The 24,747-nt window shown below is 36.3% G+C and overlaps 1 protein-coding gene across 1 annotated transcript; it reads right to left on the minus strand.

Annotated features, from left to right (window-relative positions):
- Nucleotides 1-373: 373 nt before the first annotated feature.
- LOC115888983 (senecionine N-oxygenase-like) lies at nucleotides 374-23,865 on the minus strand. Its single transcript, XM_030908882.1, has 6 exons — nucleotides 23,527-23,865; nucleotides 22,049-22,187; nucleotides 14,579-14,878; nucleotides 1,562-1,706; nucleotides 844-1,007; nucleotides 374-789 (listed from the first exon to the last, which is right to left on the minus strand). The coding sequence occupies exons 1-6, from the start codon at nucleotides 23,712-23,714 to the stop codon at nucleotides 481-483; spliced, it is 1,245 nt and encodes a 414-aa protein (XP_030764742.1). The 5' UTR covers nucleotides 23,715-23,865; the 3' UTR covers nucleotides 374-480.
- Nucleotides 23,866-24,747: the final 882 nt, after the last annotated feature.

Genomic DNA, 24,747 nt, shown 5'->3' on the forward strand with positions numbered 1-24,747 from the left:
AACTAATATCGCGAACTATTAAAAATAGGTATATGATATATACTTGATAAAAGTTAAAGAGTTTTGTAAAATCTCTCAGGAAAAATAATAATTTTAGGCAAAATCTAAAAATAAAAAAATAGGTTGTTGCATTTAAAAAAAAACATACGTTATATCTGTCACAAATTTTTGAACCACTCTCTATACTCCGTAACAATTTTAAGATATGTATCTTAACCTTTCCTATAACCACAGAACTTTAATATTTAACATTTTTTAAACTTCAAAATAAATGAGAAAATGGATTTTACTCTATCGTTGCCTCACCCTGTACATACTTTCATTTAATGAATAATTAAGGTTTGGAATATACTATTACAAACTATATTTTTAATTTTTTGCCATACATTTAATTTCTGGTATCAATAATCAATAAGATCAATAATACCTATATTGTAAAAAATATTTTGGTTTGTTGTTGCTTTTTTTATATACATAATTTTATATCGTTGTATATTCGAGCTGTACCAATTCAAAATTTTCATCATCAATAATTTTAACGCCATACTTTTTGTCTAAGTTACAAAGTATTTTAGCAAACATTTTTCCATATACTCTTGGAATTTTTCTTATATTAGCAATGTCTGCCAAATTTTCGCAGTAATCTAGTTGTTCTAGTGCTATAAAATGGGTCATCTTTTTAGGCAATCCCTTATCTTCTCTCTTCTTTACTGCCTGATTTAAATCTTCATACATTTCTTCTTTTGATACCTTAAAATGGCCTTTTAGAAGAGCCAGGTAAAATCGAATCTAAAATAAACAAAAAACAAATATGAAAAAAAACTTATTCTTTTTATAGTTTACCTGAATCGAATACAAGGTAAAAGTAGAAACAACAAGCGTAATATTGACTATTGCCATCGTAGGATGTTCAATATTAATAAAGTGTTTGTACAAAGGTTTCACCCAGCCATCGTCTACAGTTATTCCACAGTTTTTGCTTAAAAATGGGTACGAAGGATAGTAACCTACAAGCAAAATTAAGCTAGATCAATGAAAAAGGTTGGTTCATAGTCATTTTTAGTACCTAAAATATGTAGCAACAAATATACATATAATGATTATTGTGTTGTTCCCAGTCATTAGTACGTAGAAAACAAAATTCGTTGGTATTGGGACGGCTCAAAAGAAACAATTATAATTTGTGCGTCATTATTGTCGCTTCTTCGAGCAACGAAACAACCTGAAGAATCTGAAGAAGCAACAATAAAGTCGTGAAACATCGCACAGAATATAATTGATTCATTTGAGCCTTCCCAATACCCACGATGTTTTTTTTACAAAAGATAATGTTTGGAAATGTGGGAGGAATACTTTGTATTTATCTTAATAATATATTTAATAAAATAGTAATATTTTTCAATTTTTCTAGATTTTTAATATTCAATACGAAATAAACCAAAGTTAGCTATGACTGTTAGACAAATGCTTATTTTAAATATTGGGGCATTTGGATATAAAAATCCCAGGGATATCAGATCTGACTATAATATAAAATATTTACCTCACATCATCTACATACCTGTGCAATAAATGACTTCGTCTATATCTTCTTCGGTTCCATCCACAAAAATTACTTTGCCTTCCTTAAATTGGGAAACCCTAGGTTTAGTTATTACTCCTTCAGCGGGTGTACCATAAAATAATTTAGAAAAACTAAAAACCACCTAAAATTATTTTTAATTATTAGGAATGAAAATATAAAAATAACCTAATTATAAGTTGTTATGATTAAAGCAAAGGGTTTCTGTTGAGAATTATTTTCCACCCATTAAATAAAATAAAATTGTCGCATAAGAAATTAATAATACCAATCAAAATAGAAAATCCAAACCAATCCAAGTTTATTTTTTCTTCAGTCGCAGTACCTTTCGGCGAAAATTTAATTTAAGTCTAGTAGGTACTTTGTTTAAATATTTCAGATACTAGCTTTTGTCCTAGCGCGCGGGGACTGTATAATGAGTATAGATCGGGGCAGGCAATAACAATAAAGGTGTGTTTGGACTAGGGTTCAGAACCGGGAGATCCCAGTACCGAAAGTACCGGGAATTCCCGGTTCTTTTGAGACGTCAAAGAACCGAAATTTCCGGTTCCGACAAACAGTTCCGTTTCCGGAAACCCTAGTTTGGCCATCTATACTGGGTGCGTCTCAAAAGTGGGTCACCCCTATAACTTTTTATTTTCTCAGATAAAAAACCGAGATTTGGTACATTAGTGTATACCATAAATTAAGATTGATTGACGTATTCAATTATTCAAAAAACGGATTTTAAATTTAAATCTAGAGTGGCTTAAATCTGGAGGCTGTGTTAAAAACAGTAATTTTTAATCAAGGAGCATTGGAAAAATAAATTTGATGTTTTTCATGTCTTGTCCTGGCTGGTTAAAAGATGCCCAAATAGCATTTTTAATCATATCTTAATATTTTCAAATGGAACAAGGGTGGTTTTACGAATAATTTGGTACCACACACTTGATGTTGCGAGTCAAATTGTCGTTATGAACCGTATATTACAATTTCAAATAAACCATAAGCAAAAATGTCAAAATATATGTCATTCTATTTACAGTATCATTTTCTATCAAATAAAGTAAAAAAATACCCTGGATGTCATTTGAAAATCAAAAGTTATAGTCATTTCCGGTGAAACAGAAAGTGACCAAAACAATAATGAATGCGTCAATCAATCCTAATTTATGTCATATACTAACATACCAAATCTCGTTTTTTTATCTAAAAAAATACTTCAGTAGCATAATATATGACATTGCACTAGTTGCCTGGTGAACTTGTTAGTACAAATTGATATTGAGATTTTGGTTCCCCCTGTTTAAGCAAAATACTGTAGCGTTTTTTAAACAACTACCACTGCGAACGGCAGCTTTTCATCGGAGAGCAGTCGTGGATAAGGTATTTCACTAGAGAGAAAATTAATCAATAGTAATAAACAAAAGATATATAGATATTGGGCGCCAGGCATGTACAGAGAAAGAAAACACAGTTGTATAATACTTAAAACTAATGACTATATTTATCGTGATGAATTCTGATGGTAAATAGCATTGTACAATTAATATAATTATTATAGTGGTTACTTGTTGAGTAAAACTATGTATGTAAATAATATTAAATACGTTCTATGAAAAGACTATAAAGAAAATACAATGCGTGTAACGTTATACAAAATATAGGAAAAGTAGCATTACTTTATTTAAATTGTTAAATTTATACGGTGTTAAATCAGATGTGTTGCAACCTGTAGATTCTAGAATCTATCTCGTTATTCATCTGTTAGTATAGCGTAATAATAGTGTCTATAGAAAGTAATACTATTACAATGCGTGATATTATGAAATCTAAAATCTAAATCACACTTTTACTACTGCATCGACATAAATATCCTTAATAATCTAACCACTAAATATAGTCTGTACGCTATTGTTTAAAATGTACGTTACTGTTTAAGACTGAAAATATAGAAAATCTAAAACATGAAAACTAGAATGTAAATCTACACTTAGCTGTTCTTTATGTAATCTTGCTTCAAACAGTAGCAGCGTGAGGTGGTCTCGCATCTCTGTACTCAGCCATCCAACACAACCAAAGGGGCCAGAATGAGACACCATAAATTGGTGCAGCCGTAACTAACTAGCTTACAGCTGGGAACGAAGCAGCATGGGACTCAAGCTACATCCACGCTGTGGCACTTATATGTAAGAAAAAATCGTTCTTACTGGGGACACTCGTCCACAGGACATCCGTATACTCTGTTTTTTTTCTCAGGTAAGATTTCGACAGACGATGACAGAAGAAAAGCAGATGAAGTCCCATACCAATCTATTTATTTTACTAAAAAAAGTTTCTAATAATTTTTAAGTTAACTATGGATGGGTTTAAATATAAATTCGTCATGCGTCGTCACTTGCTGTTTTTAACCAGTTTTATTGGTTTATTTCAAAAATGACAGATCGTAATTCAATTTTATTGGTTTGACGGAACGATGAACGACAAACGGACGCCGATGCGTATGAACTCGCCTTTAGATTTTTGACGTTTGTGAAAGTCTTGCCAAATTATAGTAATTATAGGTTATAATTTTGTGACAACTTTTGTCAAATACCCTGCATTTTGGAAGATGATGCATTTTGATTCGTGTTATTACGTGTGTTTTGTGTCTTTTGAAGTCAAGTGGAGGAAAAATCGAGTGAAAATTAACTGTAGAACCTAAAGCACAGTTTATGGTTAATACTCGCTGCCCAGGAGGAAAGTCTTATACAGATACACCAATAAAGTTACTATCAATAAAGTTCGTATACCATCTCGTCGTAGATAAGTGCATCTCGAATATGGTAGAAGGACCATACTGAGTAGCTGTAAAATATTGACGACCTATTATACGATAGGACTATTTACCTATCACACGATAGGTAAATAATGGATTTTAGTACTGCAGAAAAATAATGTCAAAAGGTACTGGTTTAAGAAAATTAAGATTAAAGTTAATTAATCAACCTGTGCCTGTGAGGTATAAAATTTGGTAAGTGTTATTATTAATAAAATAGTTTGTTTTATTTATGTTGTTTTATTTATTCCGGCGGGATATTACAAATTTGTATTTGTACATAAGTTATATTTATAAATATAATCATAAATGCGGGAAGTTTCATAAAGCTTGAAAGTAAGAAATAGTTCTTTTTTATATTTTTTGGTATGTGGTGTCTTGTTTTTGTTTGTTTTGTATTAACACATACCGTTTTTTATTAAATAAAATAACTCGATTACATTTTTTCAGTTTTATACAGTTTTTTTCACAATATTTTGAAGTTACTTGCGTTCCAGTTGTACCAACTTATTTCTTTGTAAAATAAAATAAACTACTTTGAAATTAAAATGACAGACACATCTATCACTGTCAAGGATCTTCTCGTTGAACAGACTATACATAAGATAATGTCCGTACATAAGAAATAGTCCGTACCTTGGACCCTAAAAATATGAAGCTCTTGTTTAAAACCAAACAAGGTCTAATAAACAAAATAAACCTACCTCGAAACACTTCCGAGGGCTCAATAAATAATAAACATGTCCTTTCTTCCATGTGACATTCTGGAGGACACAAGAAAAGGGACGCCAACGTGCCAGTAAAACACAAATACAAGTTGGGACATCCGTAACTCTACCCTAAAAATATTCAATAACAATATCGAATCTATAAAAGGTAATAACTCATCTTTACCTGTAGCCTCGAAATAGCAGCTGATTCAAATTATACAGCAAGACTTAAATAATCACCATTTCCAAAAGCAGGGATACAACAGAGCGTCAAAACAAAGTGAGGTTAAGCACGGAGAGTTGACAGAAGCGATGTTGACAGCGCGCGCCTCCACAGAATAAAACAGGGTTGTGTCGAACGATAACAGGGTTGGCGACCAGGGAACGTAAAAATTACGCGTCAAATAAACTATCAGGCCTGAACGAGAGGGAATCTGGTGATGATAGGCCAGACATCATATATTATATATAAAAAAGACATGTAACGAACTAAAAACGTTACACTGCCCTCCTCCGAAAAGAAACGAAATGGACCTGTAAGATACACTTTCTTTTTCACAAATCTAGAGATGGTAAAAAAAATCAAAAGAAAACTACATCGTAAATTTCAGAATAGACGAAACCCATTTGAAAATTGATCAGGTTCTCAAAAAGGAAACGGCAAACCAAAAAAAAACGACAAGTACCGGTAAGGAATATAAGACGCAGGAGATAAAAAAAACTAAAGGTTTAAAATTACTAAAGTCAGTGGTCACTGGATACGCCGTAAAGTACAGAGATACTCTAGCCATTGTTCTGCTAAAATAAAATAATAAAAAATACGGAGGTACATCTGCTAGTATGGTACGCGAGATTAATAAATACTGCTATAGTTAGGTGTTTTATAACGATATAGGTGTAAATTATCGATAACTCAGGCTAGACAAGTGTAGACTCCAAAATACGCTATGTTCTAAAACAACGCGACTCGACAATAATTAAAGAGAACGTCGATCCGTTCATGGTATCGATACGTCTCGGTTTATAACCTTGGTGATAGTTTCTGAAACCAACATTCTAGTTCATGTCAGATCAACTACGCCAGAGAAGGAACACTACAATACTAGAGCAGATAGAGGTATATAACGGCCGGTAACCTGAAACCAAAACAACCAAACAAATTTAATGTGCAAGTACAAACCTTCTCTCGGACGGAATGAACAATACTAACAACGCCAGACAAGGAATTATATGGAACTAGAGCAGTTAAAGATTGACGACGGTCGGTACTATGAACAGCATTACTTCATCGTAATACCCAATTAATCAACAAAAACAAAATCAAAATGGTCAAATTGTGACCACCCTGTATAGTAAAATTATCAAAATAATCTCAACTAAGTATAACGTTTAAAATTTATATCAAATTTCAAACACCTAGAGATATAAAAAAATCAAAGTCGAAAATTTAATGCTTGTCCACCCTGTATGGGGAAAATACAAACCAAAATGTCTGTATATATAAAGTTTCAAACTTTATCAAATGTCAAACACCTTGAAATTTAAAAAATTTCAAAGTCACAAAAAAATATTGACCACCCTGTATAAGGAAGTCCCAACAATAGATAAACTTTCAAGTGTATCTACCAAGAAAAAATTTTAAACTATTAAAAAAAAATTTTACCCCCAAAGAAAATTCAGGTCCAAGCATTAAATCTTGACCGCCCTGTATACCAGGTTCAAAAATATATCAAAACACACAGCTGACACATCTCCGTTATATGAAATTGTCTAAATTCCATAGACCCAAATAATAATAAATAGAAATATCAAAAATAAGAAAGAGAATAAAAACTTCTGTCTTAAATTATACCAAGAAAACAACAACTGTTTCCTCCTCTGTATCATGCCAAAAAAATTAAACTACAAAAATTAATTTAAGAAAGTTAATCAGGAAAATTGTCAGACTCCAGTGAAATACATTACGAGTAAAAAATAAAAAACAGACTGAATAATAAAGAGTGTCAAATTAAGGGCTGTTTTTATTTTCTCGAGGCCCCACGTTGGGCGCCAAATTATATGTAGCGTTTTTTAAACAACTACCACTGCGAACGGCAGCTTTTCATCGGAGAGCAGTCGTGGATAAGGTATTTCACTAGAGAGAAAATTAATCAATAGTAATAAACAAAAGATATATAGATATTGGGCGCCAGGCATGTACAGAGAAAGAAAACACAGTTGTATAATACTTAAAACTAATGACTATATTGTTGCGAGCCGGTGTGGACTCGACCTAACCTCACAATATGGCCCGCCCTCGGATGACCTTAACATCGCATAGACACCGCAATGATTCATTCGTTTGAGAAGAATCGAGACCCACTAGAATGGACGCGTACATACGAGAACATTCGAAAACCTTCTCTATGCGCCTAACGATCTATGGACTATTCTAGATTTCTTTTGCTGTAGGTATAAAAGCCGGCGGCAGTGGCCTAGAGAGGGCAGTTATAAATATACCAGTGCAGTTGACGCGCAAAAATTCAAAATAAATTCTTAGTTATAAATCGTTTGTAAATAGTTCTATAAGTCTTTTATCGTTATTGTTTTTGTAAATTAGTGTTAAATAAATAGTGTTTAAATAAATTGTGACTTTCTATCCACACGGAACCGACGAAAAACGTAACAATTGGTGTCAAGTGTGGCGTGTGTGATAGACTAGAAGAATAAAAAGACTGACCATGGCTCTGAAAAAATTGTTGAAAGACTTGAAAGTGTCCGAACTGAAATGCATATTGGAAGAGAGAGAGTGCGAGACAGATGGAAAAAAAGCATTTTGCAAGCCAGACTGAGAGACGTTTTGGTAGAGGAAGGTGAGGATCCTGACACATTTTACTTCGAGCTGGAAGGTGACCTTGACTCGTCCTTACAAAAATTAGAAGACAATTTGAATAATAAAATCAGTGATAAAATTATGGAAAATTCCCAGGATTTACAAGAAACTTTAAATGATAAAATGAATATTTTAGAAGATAAAATCAGTGATAAAATTATAAAAATCCCAGGATTTAATTAATTCTTTAGAAGATAAGATCATCGAAAATTCTAAAGATATACAGGCCAGCTTTAATAATAAAATACTTAATTTAGAAGAAAAGATAACAGAAAATTCCAGGGAATTAGAAGAAAAGATTATAGAGAATTCTACGGAGCTACAAGACAAAATAACACAAATTGAGGACGATGTAAATAAAAAAATCGAAAATTTAAAACAAGAAATAGAAAAGGCCAATTCACCAAAATGTCAAGAAACATCGGAGGCACCGAAACTAGTCGAAAATAAGTATATCTCAAAGTCAGTTATTAAACCTCCACAGTTTGACGGAAAAACCGCTTGGGCCAATTATTTTTGCCAGTTTGAGGCCGCTGCGAGAGCAAACGGCTGGACAATCGCTGAAAAAGCTACCGCTTTGACTATCGCACTGCGGGGGGATGCGACTGATATCCTGCAGACACTGTCACCATCGGAACAGGGAGATTATCAGCAATTGGTACGACATTTAGAAATGAGGTACGGCCAAGCTCATTTGGAACATGTCTATCATTCCCAACTAAAAAATCGCATTCAAAAGGCAAATGAGTCTCTACAGGAGTTTGAAGCCGACGTAGCCCGCCTCGTTCGCCTTGCGTACCCTGCTACGCCCGAGAATGTTATGGAGCGGTTGGCAGTACAGGCATTCTCCGACGGCTTACGTGACAACGAGACAAGACAAGCACTTCTCCTAGCACACCCAACGCACTTGGTGGATGCTTTAGCACGTGCCCTAGAATTCGAGGCCGCGAAACAAAGCTCTCGGTCTTTAGGAAGAGTACGGGCCATCGACGAATGTTCCGACGAATCCGTGGAAGGGATTGTTCGGAAGGTAATGGACCAGTACATGGGCAAGAAGGGACCGATTCGTTGCTGGAACTGCGGACAGGTGGGACACGTGCGAAGCCGTTGTAAGGAGAAGAACGAAGAACCGGCTTCGTCGAGGTCGGAAAACTACTAAGGGTCGAAATGAAGGGGCACACGTCGACCTGTACCCAACATGCCCCAACGAAAACTGCTCAAGTCGCCTCGCTACAACACAAATTCAACAGCATTTTTGTGGATGGTTTTGTTGATGGAGAGTTCCGGACCATGCTGTTGGATACAGGTGCGACGAAAACTATCATCAGACCGGACATTCTTAAAACATCGAAGAAGGTTAAAACCTCTTCGAGGCTCCGCTGCTGTCCATGGAGAAGTAAACCTTAATTTTGTTATTGGGAGCACCAGTTTTGAACATCCAGTGTTAGTAGCAGATATCGAAGATGAACTTATTCTCGGAATGAACATCATGACCACTAAAGGTTTTGACCTAAACTTCAAAGAGGGAATTTTGAAAATAAATGAGGAATAAGTGGTTCTACATCGAAAATGTGAGGAGACGCTTCGCGTGGTAGTAGCAGAAGATGTTTCGATCCCTGAGCGCTGTGAGGTATTTTTGGATGGTTGCCTGGAAGGTAAAATGAATAATGGGAGTATTATTCTGTTGGAGCCAAGGAACCATGACAGCGAAATAGGACGAGGGATCGCTGTTGGAAAAGCCCTGCTACGAGCGAAGAAAACTGTACCGGTGAGAGTAATGAATACGAATTATTATTCTGTATCCTTGAAGAAGGGAACCCTGTTAGGGTACTGTTGTTCGGTCTCCTCAGTCATTCGAAGCGTGGAAGCCTCCAAAGTTTCGACTTCAAAAATTCCGGACAAAATGGTGAAGGAGTTAGTAAACGTTAAGGGATTATCTCCCGAAAATAGTAGAAAATTGGGAAACCTGATAATCAAGTATCAAGATGTGTTTGATAAAGGAGAAGCAGGACACAGAGGTCGTACCAATTTAGTACAACATAAAATTGATACCGGAGATGCACGACCAATCAAACAAAATCCGAGAAGACTTCCGCTCGCCAAACGTGAAGAAGCTGATAAAATCCTTCGAGAAATGAAAGAAGAGGGTGTCATCGAACCATCTAACAGCCCGTGGACATCGCCGGTAGTACTAGTAAAGAAGAAAGACGGTACCACCAGATTCTGTGTTGATTATCGGCAGCTCAATAATGGTACCAAGAAGGATAGCTATCCCCTGCCGAGGATAGACGATACTCTAGACACACTGGCGGGGTCAACGATATTCTCTACGTTAGATCTGAAGAGTGGATATTGGCAAGTCGACATGGCGCCGAAAGACAGAGAGAAGACAGCGTTCTCGGTGGGCTCCGGACTGTGGCAATTTACCGTCATGCCTTTTGGATTGTGCAACGCGCCAGCTACCTTTGAGAGACTAATGGAGTCTGTGTTAAAGGGACTATCCTGGACTACCTGTTTAGTGTACCTGGATGACATCATAGTGGTTGGGAAATCCTTTGACCATCATTTGAAGAATTTGGAAGAAGTTTTCAAGCGACTAGGGAGTTCTGGTTTGAAACTTAGCCCCAAGAAATGTCATCTGTGTCAAGAAAAGGTACACTACTTGGGCCATGTAGTCTCCTCCCAAGGAGTTGCGGTAGATCCACAGAAGACCAAGACAGTGGAAGAGTGGCCGATACCTAAAGATAAACATGAACTACGAAGCTTTTTGGGACTATGCACATACTATCGACGCTATGTACAGGGTTTCGCCACCATCGCAAAACCATTGACCAGACTTACCGAAGGCGAGAGGCGTTTCTCTTGGGACTCAGATTCTGACGAGGCATTCCGAAAATTGAAGAAGGCCCTGACTAGTGCGCCCATACTTAGCTACCCTCTTGGCAACGGAAACTTTATATTGGATACCGACGCTAGCAATGTTGCATTAGGCGCTGTTCTGTCTCAGATCCAGGATGGTCAAGTCATTGGTTATTTTAGTAAGACCTTGTCAAAACCGGAAAGGAACTACTGTGTAACCAGACGAGAATTACTAGCAGTAGTTAAAGCAGTGGAACACTTCTACAAGTATCTCTATGGAAGAAAGTTCTTGTTAAGAACAGACCATGCTGCTTTGAAATGGCTGTTGCAGTTTAAGAATCCTGAAGGGCAGGTAGCTAGATGGATTGAACGATTACAAGAATTTGACTTCGACACAGAACATCGAGCTGGGGCAATCCATCGAAATGCCGACGCACTTTCCAGAAGACCTTGCGCTAAGGACTGTAAGCATTGTTCCCGAGCAGAAGAGAAAGAAGTGAAACTCCTAAGAACAACTGTGGTTAATGATAGTTGGCAATCCGAAGATCTTGCAAATGACCAAACCAGTGACCCAGAGTTAGGTTTAGTAATTAACTGGAAAAACACAGGCCAAAGACCAACGTGGGAAGAAGTTTGCAGATATTCGCCGAACGTAAAGTCGTACTGGGCCCAGTGGAATTCCTTGGTAATAGATAACGGACTACTTCGCCGTGTGATCGAGAGACCGGAGGGACAAGAAGAGAGAAGGCAGATCGTCATTCCAAAGAAGAGGGTCCCAGAAGTCTTGGAGGAAGTTCACAATGGAACCAGAGGAGGATATCTTGGTGTTACCAAGACACTTGGCAAGGTGCGTGAACGGTTCTACTGGGTGAACTGCAAAGAAGATGTGAGGGCCTGGTGTAAGAAATGTGACATTTGCGCAGCCATTAATGGGCCACAAAAGCGTGGTAAAGCCCCTATGCGCCAGTACAATGTTGGTAGTCCCTTCGAACGAATAGCGATCGACGTGGCTGGTCCTTTCCCGGAGACGAACGATGGCAACAAATACATTGTGGTAGTAATGGATTACTTCAGCAAATGGGTCGAGGCCTACGCGTTGCCAAATCAAGAAGCGTCCACGATTGCTGATGCCCTTGTTAAAGAATGGATCTGCAGGTTTGGTGTTCCCATGGAGCTTCATTCAGATCAGGGAAGAAACTTTGAGTCCAATCTGTTCCAAGGCGTCTGTGAAGTCCTGAACATCCGCAAGACCAGGACGACTGCTCTACATCCACAATCCGATGGGATGGTTGAACGCATGAACAGAACTATCAACCGTTATCTGGCCAAAGTAGTCTCTGACCACCAAAGAGACTGGGACAAATTTCTTCACCTGTTCCTGTTGGCCTACCGTTCATCCGTCCAAGAATCTACAGGGCAAACTCCAGCCAGCATCGTTATGGGACGGGAAGTGCGCCTACCCTGTGATCTGAAATTTGGTTGCCGACCGGGAGAAGAAGTCGCCGGAGAAGATTATGTCCACACACTACGTCAAAGGATGGACGACATTCATCAGAGAGTCCGCCTAAATATTCAAAGTGCTAGTGACCGAATGAAGGAACACTACGACATTCAAGCTGAGCATGGAGGATACCAACCAGGGAAGTTGGTGTGGCTATATAACCCGCAGAGACGTCGTGGGTTATCTCCGAAGCTACAATCCTCGTGGGAAGGGCCATACGAAGTCATGGATAGAATTAATGACGTCGTATACCGTATCAGAAAATTGCCAAAAGGAAAACCGAGGGTAGTCCATTTCAACCGTTTGAGCCCCTACCAAGGCGAAATAGAAGATCGTGCTGGGACCGTGAGAACCTGCAGCTTTGATCCCCCTGATTCGGAGATGTCCTTTGACGATTTCATGGCCCGATACAACAGCAGTGAGAAGGCTCGCTATGGTGTAACCAAAGAAGATCAACGAGACCTCTTTTCCGTGCCTCCTGATTATTCGCTCGCTCATTGTGTGGCTCGAGATTTGCGGATGTCCAGAGGAATCGCTGCGACGTTCAATGAGAAGTTTGGGCGTGTCGGAGAACTACGCCGACAGGATCCAGAGGTTGGAAGCGTCTTGAGGCTAACCGACAATGCACATGGTCAAGCAAGGCACATCTTCTACCTGGTCACCAAGGAATGGTCCCCGAGTAAGCCGACTTATCTCAATCTATGGAAGACCCTGATTGAACTGAGAGAAGCCCTGCTAAACAACAACATTGCACGATTAGCCATTCCGAAGCTGGCGTGTGGACTCGATGGTTTGAGTTGGCGTACAATCCGGAACATGATTGAAGTCTTGTTCAGATTTACGGGAATCGAGATCCTCGTTTGCTGCTACAACCCAAAGCTGAGATCGGGAGAGAAAACTGTAGACTGCTATTTCTACCAGACTTCGCAATGTACCAGGGGCCAGCTTTGCAAATACCTTCATTCACCGTATAATCTCGGGACGAGCATGTGCCTAAGAAGGGGCAGTGTTGCGAGCCGGTGTGGACTCGACCTAACCTCACAATATGGCCCGCCCTCGGATGACCTTAACATCGCATAGACACCGCAATGATTCATTCGTTCGAGAAGAATCGAGACCCACTAGAATGGACGCGTACATACGAGAACATTCGAAAACCTTCTCTATGCGCCTAACGATCTTTGGACTATTCTAGATTTCTTTTACCTGTCGGTATAAAAGCCGGCGGCAGTGGCCTAGAGAGGGCAGTTATAAATATACCAGTGCAGTTGACGCGCTAAAATTCAAAATAAATTCTTAGTTATAAATCGTTTGTAAATAGTTCTATAAGTCTTTTATCGTTATCGTTATTGTTTTTGTTAATTAGTGTTAAATAAATAGTGTTTAAATAAATTGTGACTTTCTATCCACACGGAACCGACGAAAAACGTAACAATATTTATTCGTGATGAATTCTGATGGTAAATAGCATTGTACATCCACGCTGTGGCACTTATATGTAAGAAAAAATCGTTCTTACTGGGGACACTCGTCCACAGGACATCCGTACATAAGATAATGTCCGTACATAAGAAATAGTCCGTACCTTGGACCCTAAAAATATGAAGCTCTTGTTTAAAACCAAACAAGGTCTAATAAACAAAATAAACCTACCTCGAAACACTTCCGAGGGCTCAATAAATAATAAACATGTCCTTTCTTCTATGTGACATTCTGGAGGACAAAAGAAAAGGGACGCCAACGTGCCAGTAAAACACAAATACAAGTTGGGACATCCGTAACTCTACCCTAAAAATATTCAATAACAATATCGAATCTATAAAAGGTAATAACTCATCTTTACCTGTAGCCTCGAAATAGCAGCTGATTCAGATAATACAGCAAGACTTAAATAATCACCATTTCCAAAAGCAGGGACACAACAGAGCGTCAAAACAAAGTGAGGTTAAGCACGGAGAGTTGACAGAAGCGATGTTGACAGCGCGCGCCTCCACAGAATAGTAACAGGGTTGTGTCGAACGATAACAGGGTTGGCGACCAGGGAACGTAAAAATTACGCGTCAAATAAACTATCAGGCCTGAACGAGAGGGAATCTGGTGATGATAGGCCCAGACATCATATATTATATATAAAAAAGACATGTAACGAACGAAAAACGTTACAATACTTGGATTTTGTTTATCTTGGATTGTTATTATCTTGGATTATATAAAAAAATAATATTAACTAATATTCGTATTAATTCAAACTTACTTTTTTAGCTATCCCGTTCAGGAGAGTTGATATATCAAGTCCAGAGGGGCCTCCACCAATAACTAACACTTTTTTACCGGCATAGATGTTTGGTTTTCGGTATTGCTTGCAGTGTATACTTTTCCCATTAAAATGTTCCATACCCGGTATAGATGGCATGTACGGACTTGTATAATGGCCATTGCATACGATCACACCGTCATACGTATGCTCTTCAACTTTCTTTGTTTTAACGTTTCTCACTAATAGTGACCATTTTTCATTTGGACGAGGATCTACATTTATTACTTGATGGCATAACTAAAAGGAAAATTTACTGATACAGCCTATTTATCAGTATAATTTTGTATAACTTTGGCAAGACCACAACCTAATAAGTACCAGCCGGCCGTCTTTTAAACTAAAATTTTGTTAATCTTATATATATGCAAACTTCGGCTAAAAGTTGGCTTGTTGGTACTAACTTCTGACTACGAAAAACGATGACTTTAAGATTTTCATGTATTTTAAAGTTCAATATAATATGTTTTGTTTTAGTGAGCTGATTTTTATAATTTTAACGTAAAGCTAAATTACTTTTTAGACTCTTTTTAATTTAAGATTAAAAATTAAAAATTTTATCGGGCTATTATAATTTGAAATAACCTGTGGAATGCATTAAGTAAGGCATTTAAAAACTACTTAATCCTCAAGGTATATATTTTCTCAATAGTTTGTTTTTTAACTCAACTAAATAGCTTTTCTTTTCTTTTGTTAAATATATTCGCTTTTGAGGAAGAGAGTAATAATTAATGATAATCTAGCCCTAATCATCATCACGTTTGTTGGAGTTATTCCAGCAGACGGGGTTTTAAGTCCGGAAGTTGAATTGGCTATTCTTACTTTAAATGAGAATACTTACTTAGAGATCGACTATTTGAAGAACCATCAAACTATCCTTGCTGGAGCAACTGCCAACAAACAATAATAATATACCTTTTCAAGGACAGTAATATAACAAAAACAATAATCACTATTTTATAGGTGTATTAATGAGGATTAAAAGCAAAGGCATGCTTTTAATGATAAAATTGCTGTAAATCGTTAAAGCCTGGCTAACACGGCAAGTGTACTTGGATGAAACACACTTGGACGCTGTTTAGATCGTATCAATTGATTTTAAATCCGAGTCCAATCCAAAGTGTATTTGTTCCAAGTACATAGAGACATAAAGTGTATTTGTTCCAAGTACACTTTGACGGTGTCAACCAGGCCTTAAAGGCGGAATGACACGGTCAAAGTTACTTAGACTAAGTACAGGGTGTCCCAATTTAGTTGAAATCATACGGTATCTCCATTATTAGTAAAGATAGGAGGATGCGGTTTGCACAAACCTGTCACAGTTTTTTGTCAAACGAAAGATGCTGTAAACAAAATTTTCATAGCCCTCTTCGTGTCTGAGCTCTTTCGATTTGGGGCAGCCCCCGTATCTCCGTTATTGTGGATGATATCGAGAAGGTGGAAAGTGATTCTTGTAGAACTTTTTACGTAGAATACAGTGGCGTAGTCTGTTTCCCTGCGGAAAAAAATATTTTTGAAAATATGAACTTATGTTTTTTTAAATGGAACAGCCTGTATATTTATAAATCATATAATCGGTGTTGCTATGAGGTTTTCGAAAATATATATTATTCTATATTTATTTTCACTATTTACTGCAATATTTAAAATACATCATTTTTTTATTAGTAGGCCATGATAAATAACAAAAAAAAATAAAAATGATATTTACTAAAATAGTCGTACACATATTAAACTTTTATTTGGGATTGATATAGTATTTTACTTTTGAACTGTTACCAATGAATCTCTGAATATATTTTTCCTTTTTATTTATTTATTTATTTATTTCAGTCTTTAGGATACAAACGGAACAAAAGTCCAAAACTAGTATCCTGATATTACAGTTTACAATAATTTTCCATTAACAATATTATAAGTTATAAAACAAGTAACATCTACAATATATTTAGATTTCTTAATTAATTAATACAAAGCATAGAGGTAGTGCGTTTTACAGGTCACTGTAGTCTATATATACACAGTATCACAGGACAGGAGATCGGTCTACTCTAACAATTTCAACTTAAGCCTATTCTTAAAGGTTAGTAGATTTTGATTGAAAAATCTAGTTCAGAATCAGAACAATACAAGTTAGCAGCCCTAACCATCCTCACCAATGGTGCATTCTGGTAATAATTGGTCCTACAATATGGAACCAAAAGAGGTCATGACCCCTCAGCGCACGGACAGGCACATTAATCTTAACTCTCGATAGGATATTTGGAGAGCTAGACAGATTATTAATGATCTTAAACAAAGTTAAAATGTCAGATAGAGTACGTCTCTTTTCCAATTCAAGAATTTTGAAGCGCCGCCGTATCTCTGAGTAATCATGATGTGCTACGTGGAAGTGCGATTTATAGCCAAGGAATCTCAAAAAATTTCTTTGTATTTTTTCCAGTCTCTCAACGTTATTTCTATATACAGGGCTCCATATGACAGATGCGAATTGTAGTTTACTAAATACATATGAGTAATACAGAGTCAAAATCGTTTTGGAGTTATTGAAATCAACACATTGTCTTTTAATGTATCCAAGGGTCCTATTACAATCATTAACCAGTTTGTCAATATGGAGTTGAAAAGTCATTTTAGAGTCAAACAGAATCCCTAGATCTTTTATATGGGTAACTCTGTTTAAAACAGAACTCCCAAGTTTATAATTATAGTTAATGATTGTAGATGCCCGAGAGAACGACAACACAGAACATTTGTCAGGATTCAAAAATAACTGATTTTCATTGCAAAACTCGATCAGCCTCTCAAGACTAGCTTGTAGAATTTCACAATCTGACATGGAATTAACTCTGAGAAAGATCTTCAGATCATCAGCGTAGCAAAGGAACAGGCAGTTATCAAAACATAGCGTTATACAATTAATATACATTACAAAGAGAAGGGGGCCGAGGTGAGAACCCTGTGGAACCCCCGATGACGGGGAGAATGTACCCGAGCAAAAGCCCAAAAGCGCCACAAACATAGATCTATTGAGCAAATAGGACTCAAAGCATCTCAGCAGATCTCCACAGACTCCCATCTCCCCAGCACCTGAATCATAATTTCATGGCTGATCTTATCAAATGCTTTGCTGAAATCTGTAAATATGACATCAACTTGACAAAACGAGTCAAATGCTTCATATATGTATGTTGAGTATTCCATGAGATTTAGTTCTAGATTCCTTTTTAAGAAAACCATACTGCTCGGTATAATATCAGCGATTACAAAATTGAAAATATATGGGTAGACTAGCTTTTCAAAAAGTTTGGAGAAGGTACATAATTTGCTGATGGGCCTATAATTCTTGACGTCGCACTTCTTGCCGTTCTTATAGATGGGCGTGATGGCAGAAACTTTCCATGTGTCTGGGAACACTCCAGAAGAGAGAGACTGGTTAAAAAGAAGTGTTAGTGGTATGCAAAGCGAAGCCGAGCATTTTTTTGCGAATATGGCTGGGATGTTATCAGGGCCCGCCCCTTTTTTTTCATCTAGCCCCTCGAGAACTTTTTGGACCTCATCTACGGTTAACAACACACTAGACAATGACTTATTACTGGTTTGACAATACCTTTGAGACCTCTTTATTGCTAGCGACCTTGGTACATACACACTCTGAAAAAAATCGCAAAACAACTCACAGATCTCGGCTCCATCCCTCGCTACCCGATTCCCAAACCTCATCTCCCCTGGAGTCCCCGTATTTGACCTCTTTTTTGACACAAATTGCCAAAATTTTTTATTGTTGTTAGGTATTTCATTCTCTATAGTGGATACATAAGATTGATAGTCACTATTAATGCATCTTCTACTCTGTGAGCGCAATAATCTAAAAGCATTGTAAAGACTTTCGTCTTTGCTAATTTTCCATTTTTTGTGTATTTTATTTTTTCTTAGAATAAGTTTAATAGTATTTTGAGAGAAATAAGGTGGAAATTTATTATTTATTCTTTTTAGGGGGACATTGTTTTGTATGGTTTTGTTCAAAGTTTCATAAAATACTTTGACATTCTCATTAATATTTTTACAGTTGAGCAAGTGTCGCCAGCTGAGAGAATCCAGCTCAGCATTTATGTTGATATAATTGGCCTGGTTAAAGTTTCTCACATATTTCATGTTAAGCTTTTCCTTTAAGTTGCAATCAGGACAGTTAAAAAGGTACTCTAAAGAGGGGTGATCCACATTCACAGACAACAGAGGATGGTCCGACCGAACCAAATTGCTTATATAAAAATTGTTAGAAAACACTAGGTCTAAAAGTCTATTATTTGTATTCTGGACATTATTGAACTGCATAAAACTATAATGAGAAAGAGTCTCCAGCAAGTCGCAATATTTTGGGGGTACATTAAATGGTTCCAAGTGACCATTGTTTTCAAACCAATTGACTGTAGTATAATTGAAGTCACCACAAATTAAGATAGGGCAGTTTTTTAATTTATCTAGGTTTAGTTTTAATTTAGTTAAAAAGCATGTATAATTAACATCTTCGTGGTGCGGCAAATAGACACAGCACAGATAAATCTTAAAGTTACCAACCGTTAAAAGCACCCAAATGTCTTCTCCATCACTGTGAAACTCCTCAAGTAGAATGGGGTTAAATTTGTTTTTGATCACTATGAAAACACCACCACCATCACTTTTCTTGGAACATGTAGTTATCCTATCCCGTCGAAATAAAGAGTACACCCCTGTATTGATAATTTCATTGTCCATCACAGAATCGTTCAACCAGGATTCCGTAACAAAGGTAACATCATAAGGGCAGCCGTCATAAGAGAGTCTAAGTTCCTTCAACTTGGTTCGACAACCTTGTATATTTTGAACATTACACAAAAGTGAGAAAGCCATCCTGATGGGGATCCCTTAAGTATAAAAACAGCACAGATATGAAGAAAAACTTATGTGCAGCTGGAAGTTACAAAATTTCAGACTCTCTGCATTTAGGACTTTTAGGGACTCTGATGTGGGTGTTTTTTTCACATAAACAGAGCCATTAAAGGTGTAGGCACTTTGTACTAATTTTTGCTTCCTGGCATCACGAGCAAGCTTAAATAATTTTTGATTTTCAACAGTGAGGTCCTCGTTGAAGTAGATGTTACTTCCCTGTAGTCCACATGACTCCGCCGTGATCTTGCCAATCTCCTTGCGTCTTTTAAACAAAGTAGTTTTATCCGCCTTGTTGTTTAGTTTGACCATAATAGGGGAATTCTCCCTTTTATTAAGGGCATTGCACTGTTTTATTTGAAGACTGTCAAGACTTAAGTGATCAAAAATAGTCCTAGCCATATCAGTTACATTAGCATTTTGTCGATATTTAAGGCCCGTGATAATTACATTACATTCCTTCTCCTTTAGTAAGGATGTGTTTACCTTGCTTTCAAGTAATTTGATGTCTTGTTTTAAGTTGATGTTTTCCTTGTTGTGTGCTTTCAACAAATCTGAGGTGGCTTCGAGCTGCTTCTTTTGATCATCATGGCACTTTGAGATAAACTCCGCTGAAGCCCTAATGCTGGCAATTTCTTTATTTAGGGCATTAGTACTATTTGCTAGGGCCTGGGCATATGACTTCGGAGCCGATTCAGCCACCGATTTAATTTGCTGGAATTCCTGCTTTACATCACAGAGATCCTTGTTTAAGACACTACAGTTTTCCTGGAGATCCCTGAAGCTCTTCTGCAAAGTACTTATCTGCTTTATGGTGCAGATACAATCCTCACAAAAAAACATAACAGTGCGAGACTGGGTCATTAAAGCCCTGATGTCACTTGATGTCATCTTAGAGCAGTCTCTACATAGGGTATTCCTGCATAGATCGCAGGGGCCTCCAAATAAGTCCTTAATGTTCTTATCCTTTGTGACATCCACGTAGACACAGCTTCTCTTGCATTTGAAACAAGTCCCCATGGTTTTTCCTTTTTTCGTCCCACCAACTTTATAGGTTAGATTAATTGTTATCCCGGATTTTCCTTTTAGAGTGCAAAATTCCTTAAAACTCTTACAGATGGATGTTAATTGCGCCGCAAACCAACTATGCCGCAAACCACTGGGTGTATAAGCTCGTGTCGGTATTTCTAAGGTAACTTGACGCCGTCTTTTCAATCAGACGGTGTATGATTATAACAGAATTTCTTATAACGGGATGGGTTTGCAAATATCTAAAAGCTTGCATTATTAGCTCACGTTATTAAGATTTTTCCAGGTGTTCGACATTATTGTAGTTGCCACGATATATTTCATATTTCAAAAATCCCCAAAATCAGATATCGAGAACGGATAAATTCGGGAATCAGGAAGGCCATCATTGATTCCAATATTGATTTGAGAAATAATAATTTAACAAAATTCTAATATTTTCAAAGTTGTGAGGGGGAACCCCAGCTTGCTTGAAGTATATTTCACGTAAATTAGCTAAAAGAATATCTAAAAGTTTCGGCACGATAGCAGTAGCAGTAGAGAGTTAATTAAGTTTCCCTGATATTTAAAGAATTTATTAGTGGCTCCCAAAATAAAACAAGAGACAGATAGCAGTATACTTTTAATAATTCTTTAGTTTTTTTATTATCAATCATGGCATACTAATAAATATGATCTTTTAATAAAAACTTTTAAATATTGCAGTAAATAGTGAAAATAAATATAGAGCGATATATATATTTTTGAGAAGCTTATGGCAAGCTAGATCATATAATTTATAAATATACAGGGTGTTCCATTTAAGAAAATATAACTTTAATTCATATCTTTAAAAATATTCTTTTCGTAGAATAACAGACTACGCCGTTATATTCTAAGTAAAAAGTTCCACAATAAACAGTTTTCACCTTCTCGATACCTTTAACAATAACAGAGATACAGGGGGTATCCCAGATTGCAACATTTTCAAAAAGACCCTGTAGCTCAGAAACGAAGAGGGCTATGAAAATGTTGTTTACGGCATTTTTCATTTGACAAAAAAGTGGGACAGGTATGTGCAAACCACACCATTCTATCTTCACTAATAACGGAGATACCGTATGATTTCAACTAAAATGGGACACCCTGTACACTTAGATGCTGCCATATAAATATGTACTTATAATAATGTTACGCGCGTCTCACTTGTACGCTGCTTGTATTTTGTATTGATTTTGTTTTTCCTGGCATAATAGACAGATGATGCCTTTAAGTCTAAATAGTTGAATAATTTAGCTACACATTGCTTCAAAAATCATCCAAATCGGCCCAGTAAAATAAAATATATTGAATTTAAAATAGGTACATAAAAATTTTAAGGTATGCTTTGTGCTTTTTTCGTGTTTGTCACTGAAGTTTTAATATTATATCCTTGCACTCATTCAAAGTACGCAAAGTTTCCAGACAAAAACTTACTTTTATGTGAGGTAATAAGTTAAAGTGGTTAGCGTAAGACTTAATATACTCCAAAACTTCTGGTTGTGTGATATAAAAGTTGTCTTTGGGAATGTGAGGAAAGTTTTCAAACTCCATAAGCCGAGTGGGTAAATTTGTACTAAAATATTTAAAATAATATAGTTATTATGTATAAAACTATTTTAATAAAGCTTTGTGAGAGATGATACATATAGAAAAACATCCGTATTAAACATCTCACGCCTATATCGTCAAAAATGGCTTGGGTGGTAAGTTTATATTTATTAATTTCCTTTATTTTCTTTTTGTCTGATAGTTTCGTAAGGTTTAGGCAAATGTTTAGGTTTTATTTTAATATTATTAAAATAACAAATATTGTTTTAATTTACCTAAATGACTTACAGCAAATATACAGGGTGGTCCACTTAAATTAAACAAGTTATTGTAGTTTAAAGCTAGTAATTATTTAATATAAATTTTTGGATACTCTGTATAAGGTAGTATAATTTTTATTATTGCAGCACAATATCTGATCAATAAATAAACTTCAGTAAATATTTAGTATTCAAAACTTTGATACCCTTGGAGAAATGAAGCCTTAAATTTTTTACTTCAATTTCACAAAAATGAAAATATTTCAGAAACGGTAAGGTTTCAGTGTGATAAACCTCAATCAAATTTACCTTTATTTCAATCGTAGAATCTAAAAATAGAATAATATACAGGGCTACCATATAAAAAAATACAACTATAATATTTTTTAATTGTTTGGGACACTCTGCATCTAGTCAAATTATTTTTAAATTATAGCTCTAATAGTCCTGAACGAACCCAAAACTTACAATTTGTAAAGATCTAATCGTTTAGCTACAATACTCCGTGTCGTATGTGGTGAACAACCCTGTATATGGTAGCGGCGCTTCCCCGCTTCCATAGACCGTAGAACCGTACGCGCTGCTGTAAATACGAATATACTTTTATTAAATCCAGGGGCGCATATACGGGAGGGGTAATGGGGGTAATTACCCCTCCCAGAAAGAAAGAAATTAATTAATAAGATAAAATTTGGTATAAAATAAAATTGTTACAAAAAAGTTAATAATACAAATTAAAACTGAATATCCAAACCAATCCAAGTAGATTTTTTTCCACAGTTACAATACCTTCCAGCAAAAATTTAATTCAAATTTAGTACTTTTTTGAATATTCACACTACCCCTCCCAGACTCAATCTCCAGATGCGCCACTGATTAAATCCAAACAAAAAACAAGAAAATACATTTCCCAAATAATCAAATACCTAAATCAGTGTCACTATCAGTATATTAAGTATATATTAGTATATTAAGTCAAAATTTAATGTAAATTAACAAACATTCATTAATGTTAATAAATATTATTCAATTAGGCCGATTATTCCTGTATTTTGGATTTTTGTTGATTGTGTATCTTTAAATAATATATTTTTTTAATTTTACCGCAATCCCTGGTACATTGCTGTATGAACCGGTACTCCATTTTCATCTTCTTTTATCTTGTCGGTGTAAATCCACGTTCCTCCTATATTTTCCGTTTGCTCAAAAGCGGTACATTCGATATTTTGTTCCAAACAATGCTTTACTGCGGCAAGGCCAGCTGGACCACCACCAATTATTGCCACTTTCATATTTTTTTACTACTTATATACAATAAAAATAAGGACTTATTTTTACAGCAAACCTGCTACATTTAATCTATGATCACAATCTCTGATGTTCAAGAAAGCTAGCGCTACTAAAATAAACATGAGGGCTAAGAATATTATTTTTCTTATCGTCAATTTTTATTTGAAGAAGTAGGTTTATTTATATGGTTGTTATTTGCTTAATTTTGTATTGAAGTTTACTTAAAGTATTTTTATAAGATATAGTAGAATCGTGGAGACTACAGATAGCAGTTGTATACAAATGCACATATATTTTTGAATCTCTAAGTAAATACAAAGTAACTACCTAAACTTCTCTCGTTCGGATTTAATTTACGCCTGATCAAATCAGCGCTTGTACAGAGTCTTCCATTAAGAATAGCTGAGCCTGAGGAAAACAATATTTATCACTAATGAGAAGAAATTACTGGAAATTATATTTTTTTCAAATTTGGTAGAACGACTGCTATATGATGCAACTATTATGGCAACTGCTATATAAGAAAATGGAATTTATACAAAACAGTTTTTTACGGCAAATAAAAGGGGTATTATCATCAACAAAAAAATGAAATTCGCTGAAGATTATGACGCCACTATTTATCTCTATCTATTCGGTCCACCGTTGGACATAGGTCTCCCCCAATCTCTTCCACTCTTCCCTCTTTGTCGCCGTGCTCATCCATCTTGTGCCTGCATGTTTCCTCAGATCGTCCGCCCATCTCATCTGAGGTCTTCCTCGACTTCTTCTATTCTCCCAGGGCCTCCAGTTTACGATGCATTTGTTCCATCGATCATCCTTCCGTCTGACATTGTGACCGGCAAACTTCCACTTCAATTTTGCTACTTCACTTCTAACATCTCTTACTTTTGTTTTTCCTCTGATCCACTCATTCCTTTTTCTATTTGCCAGCCTTACATGTAGCATTTTTCTTTCCATAGATGAGATATTGCTACCTTATCCATATTTGATTTTGTCAGTGTCTAGGTCTGGGATCCGTAAGTTAGTACAGGG

Source organism: Sitophilus oryzae, unplaced genomic scaffold (genome assembly GCF_002938485.1).
Source record: "Sitophilus oryzae breed Bouriz unplaced genomic scaffold, Soryzae_2.0 scaffold_810_pilon_pilon, whole genome shotgun sequence".
NCBI classification, from domain to species: Eukaryota; Metazoa; Arthropoda; class Insecta; order Coleoptera; family Curculionidae; genus Sitophilus; species Sitophilus oryzae.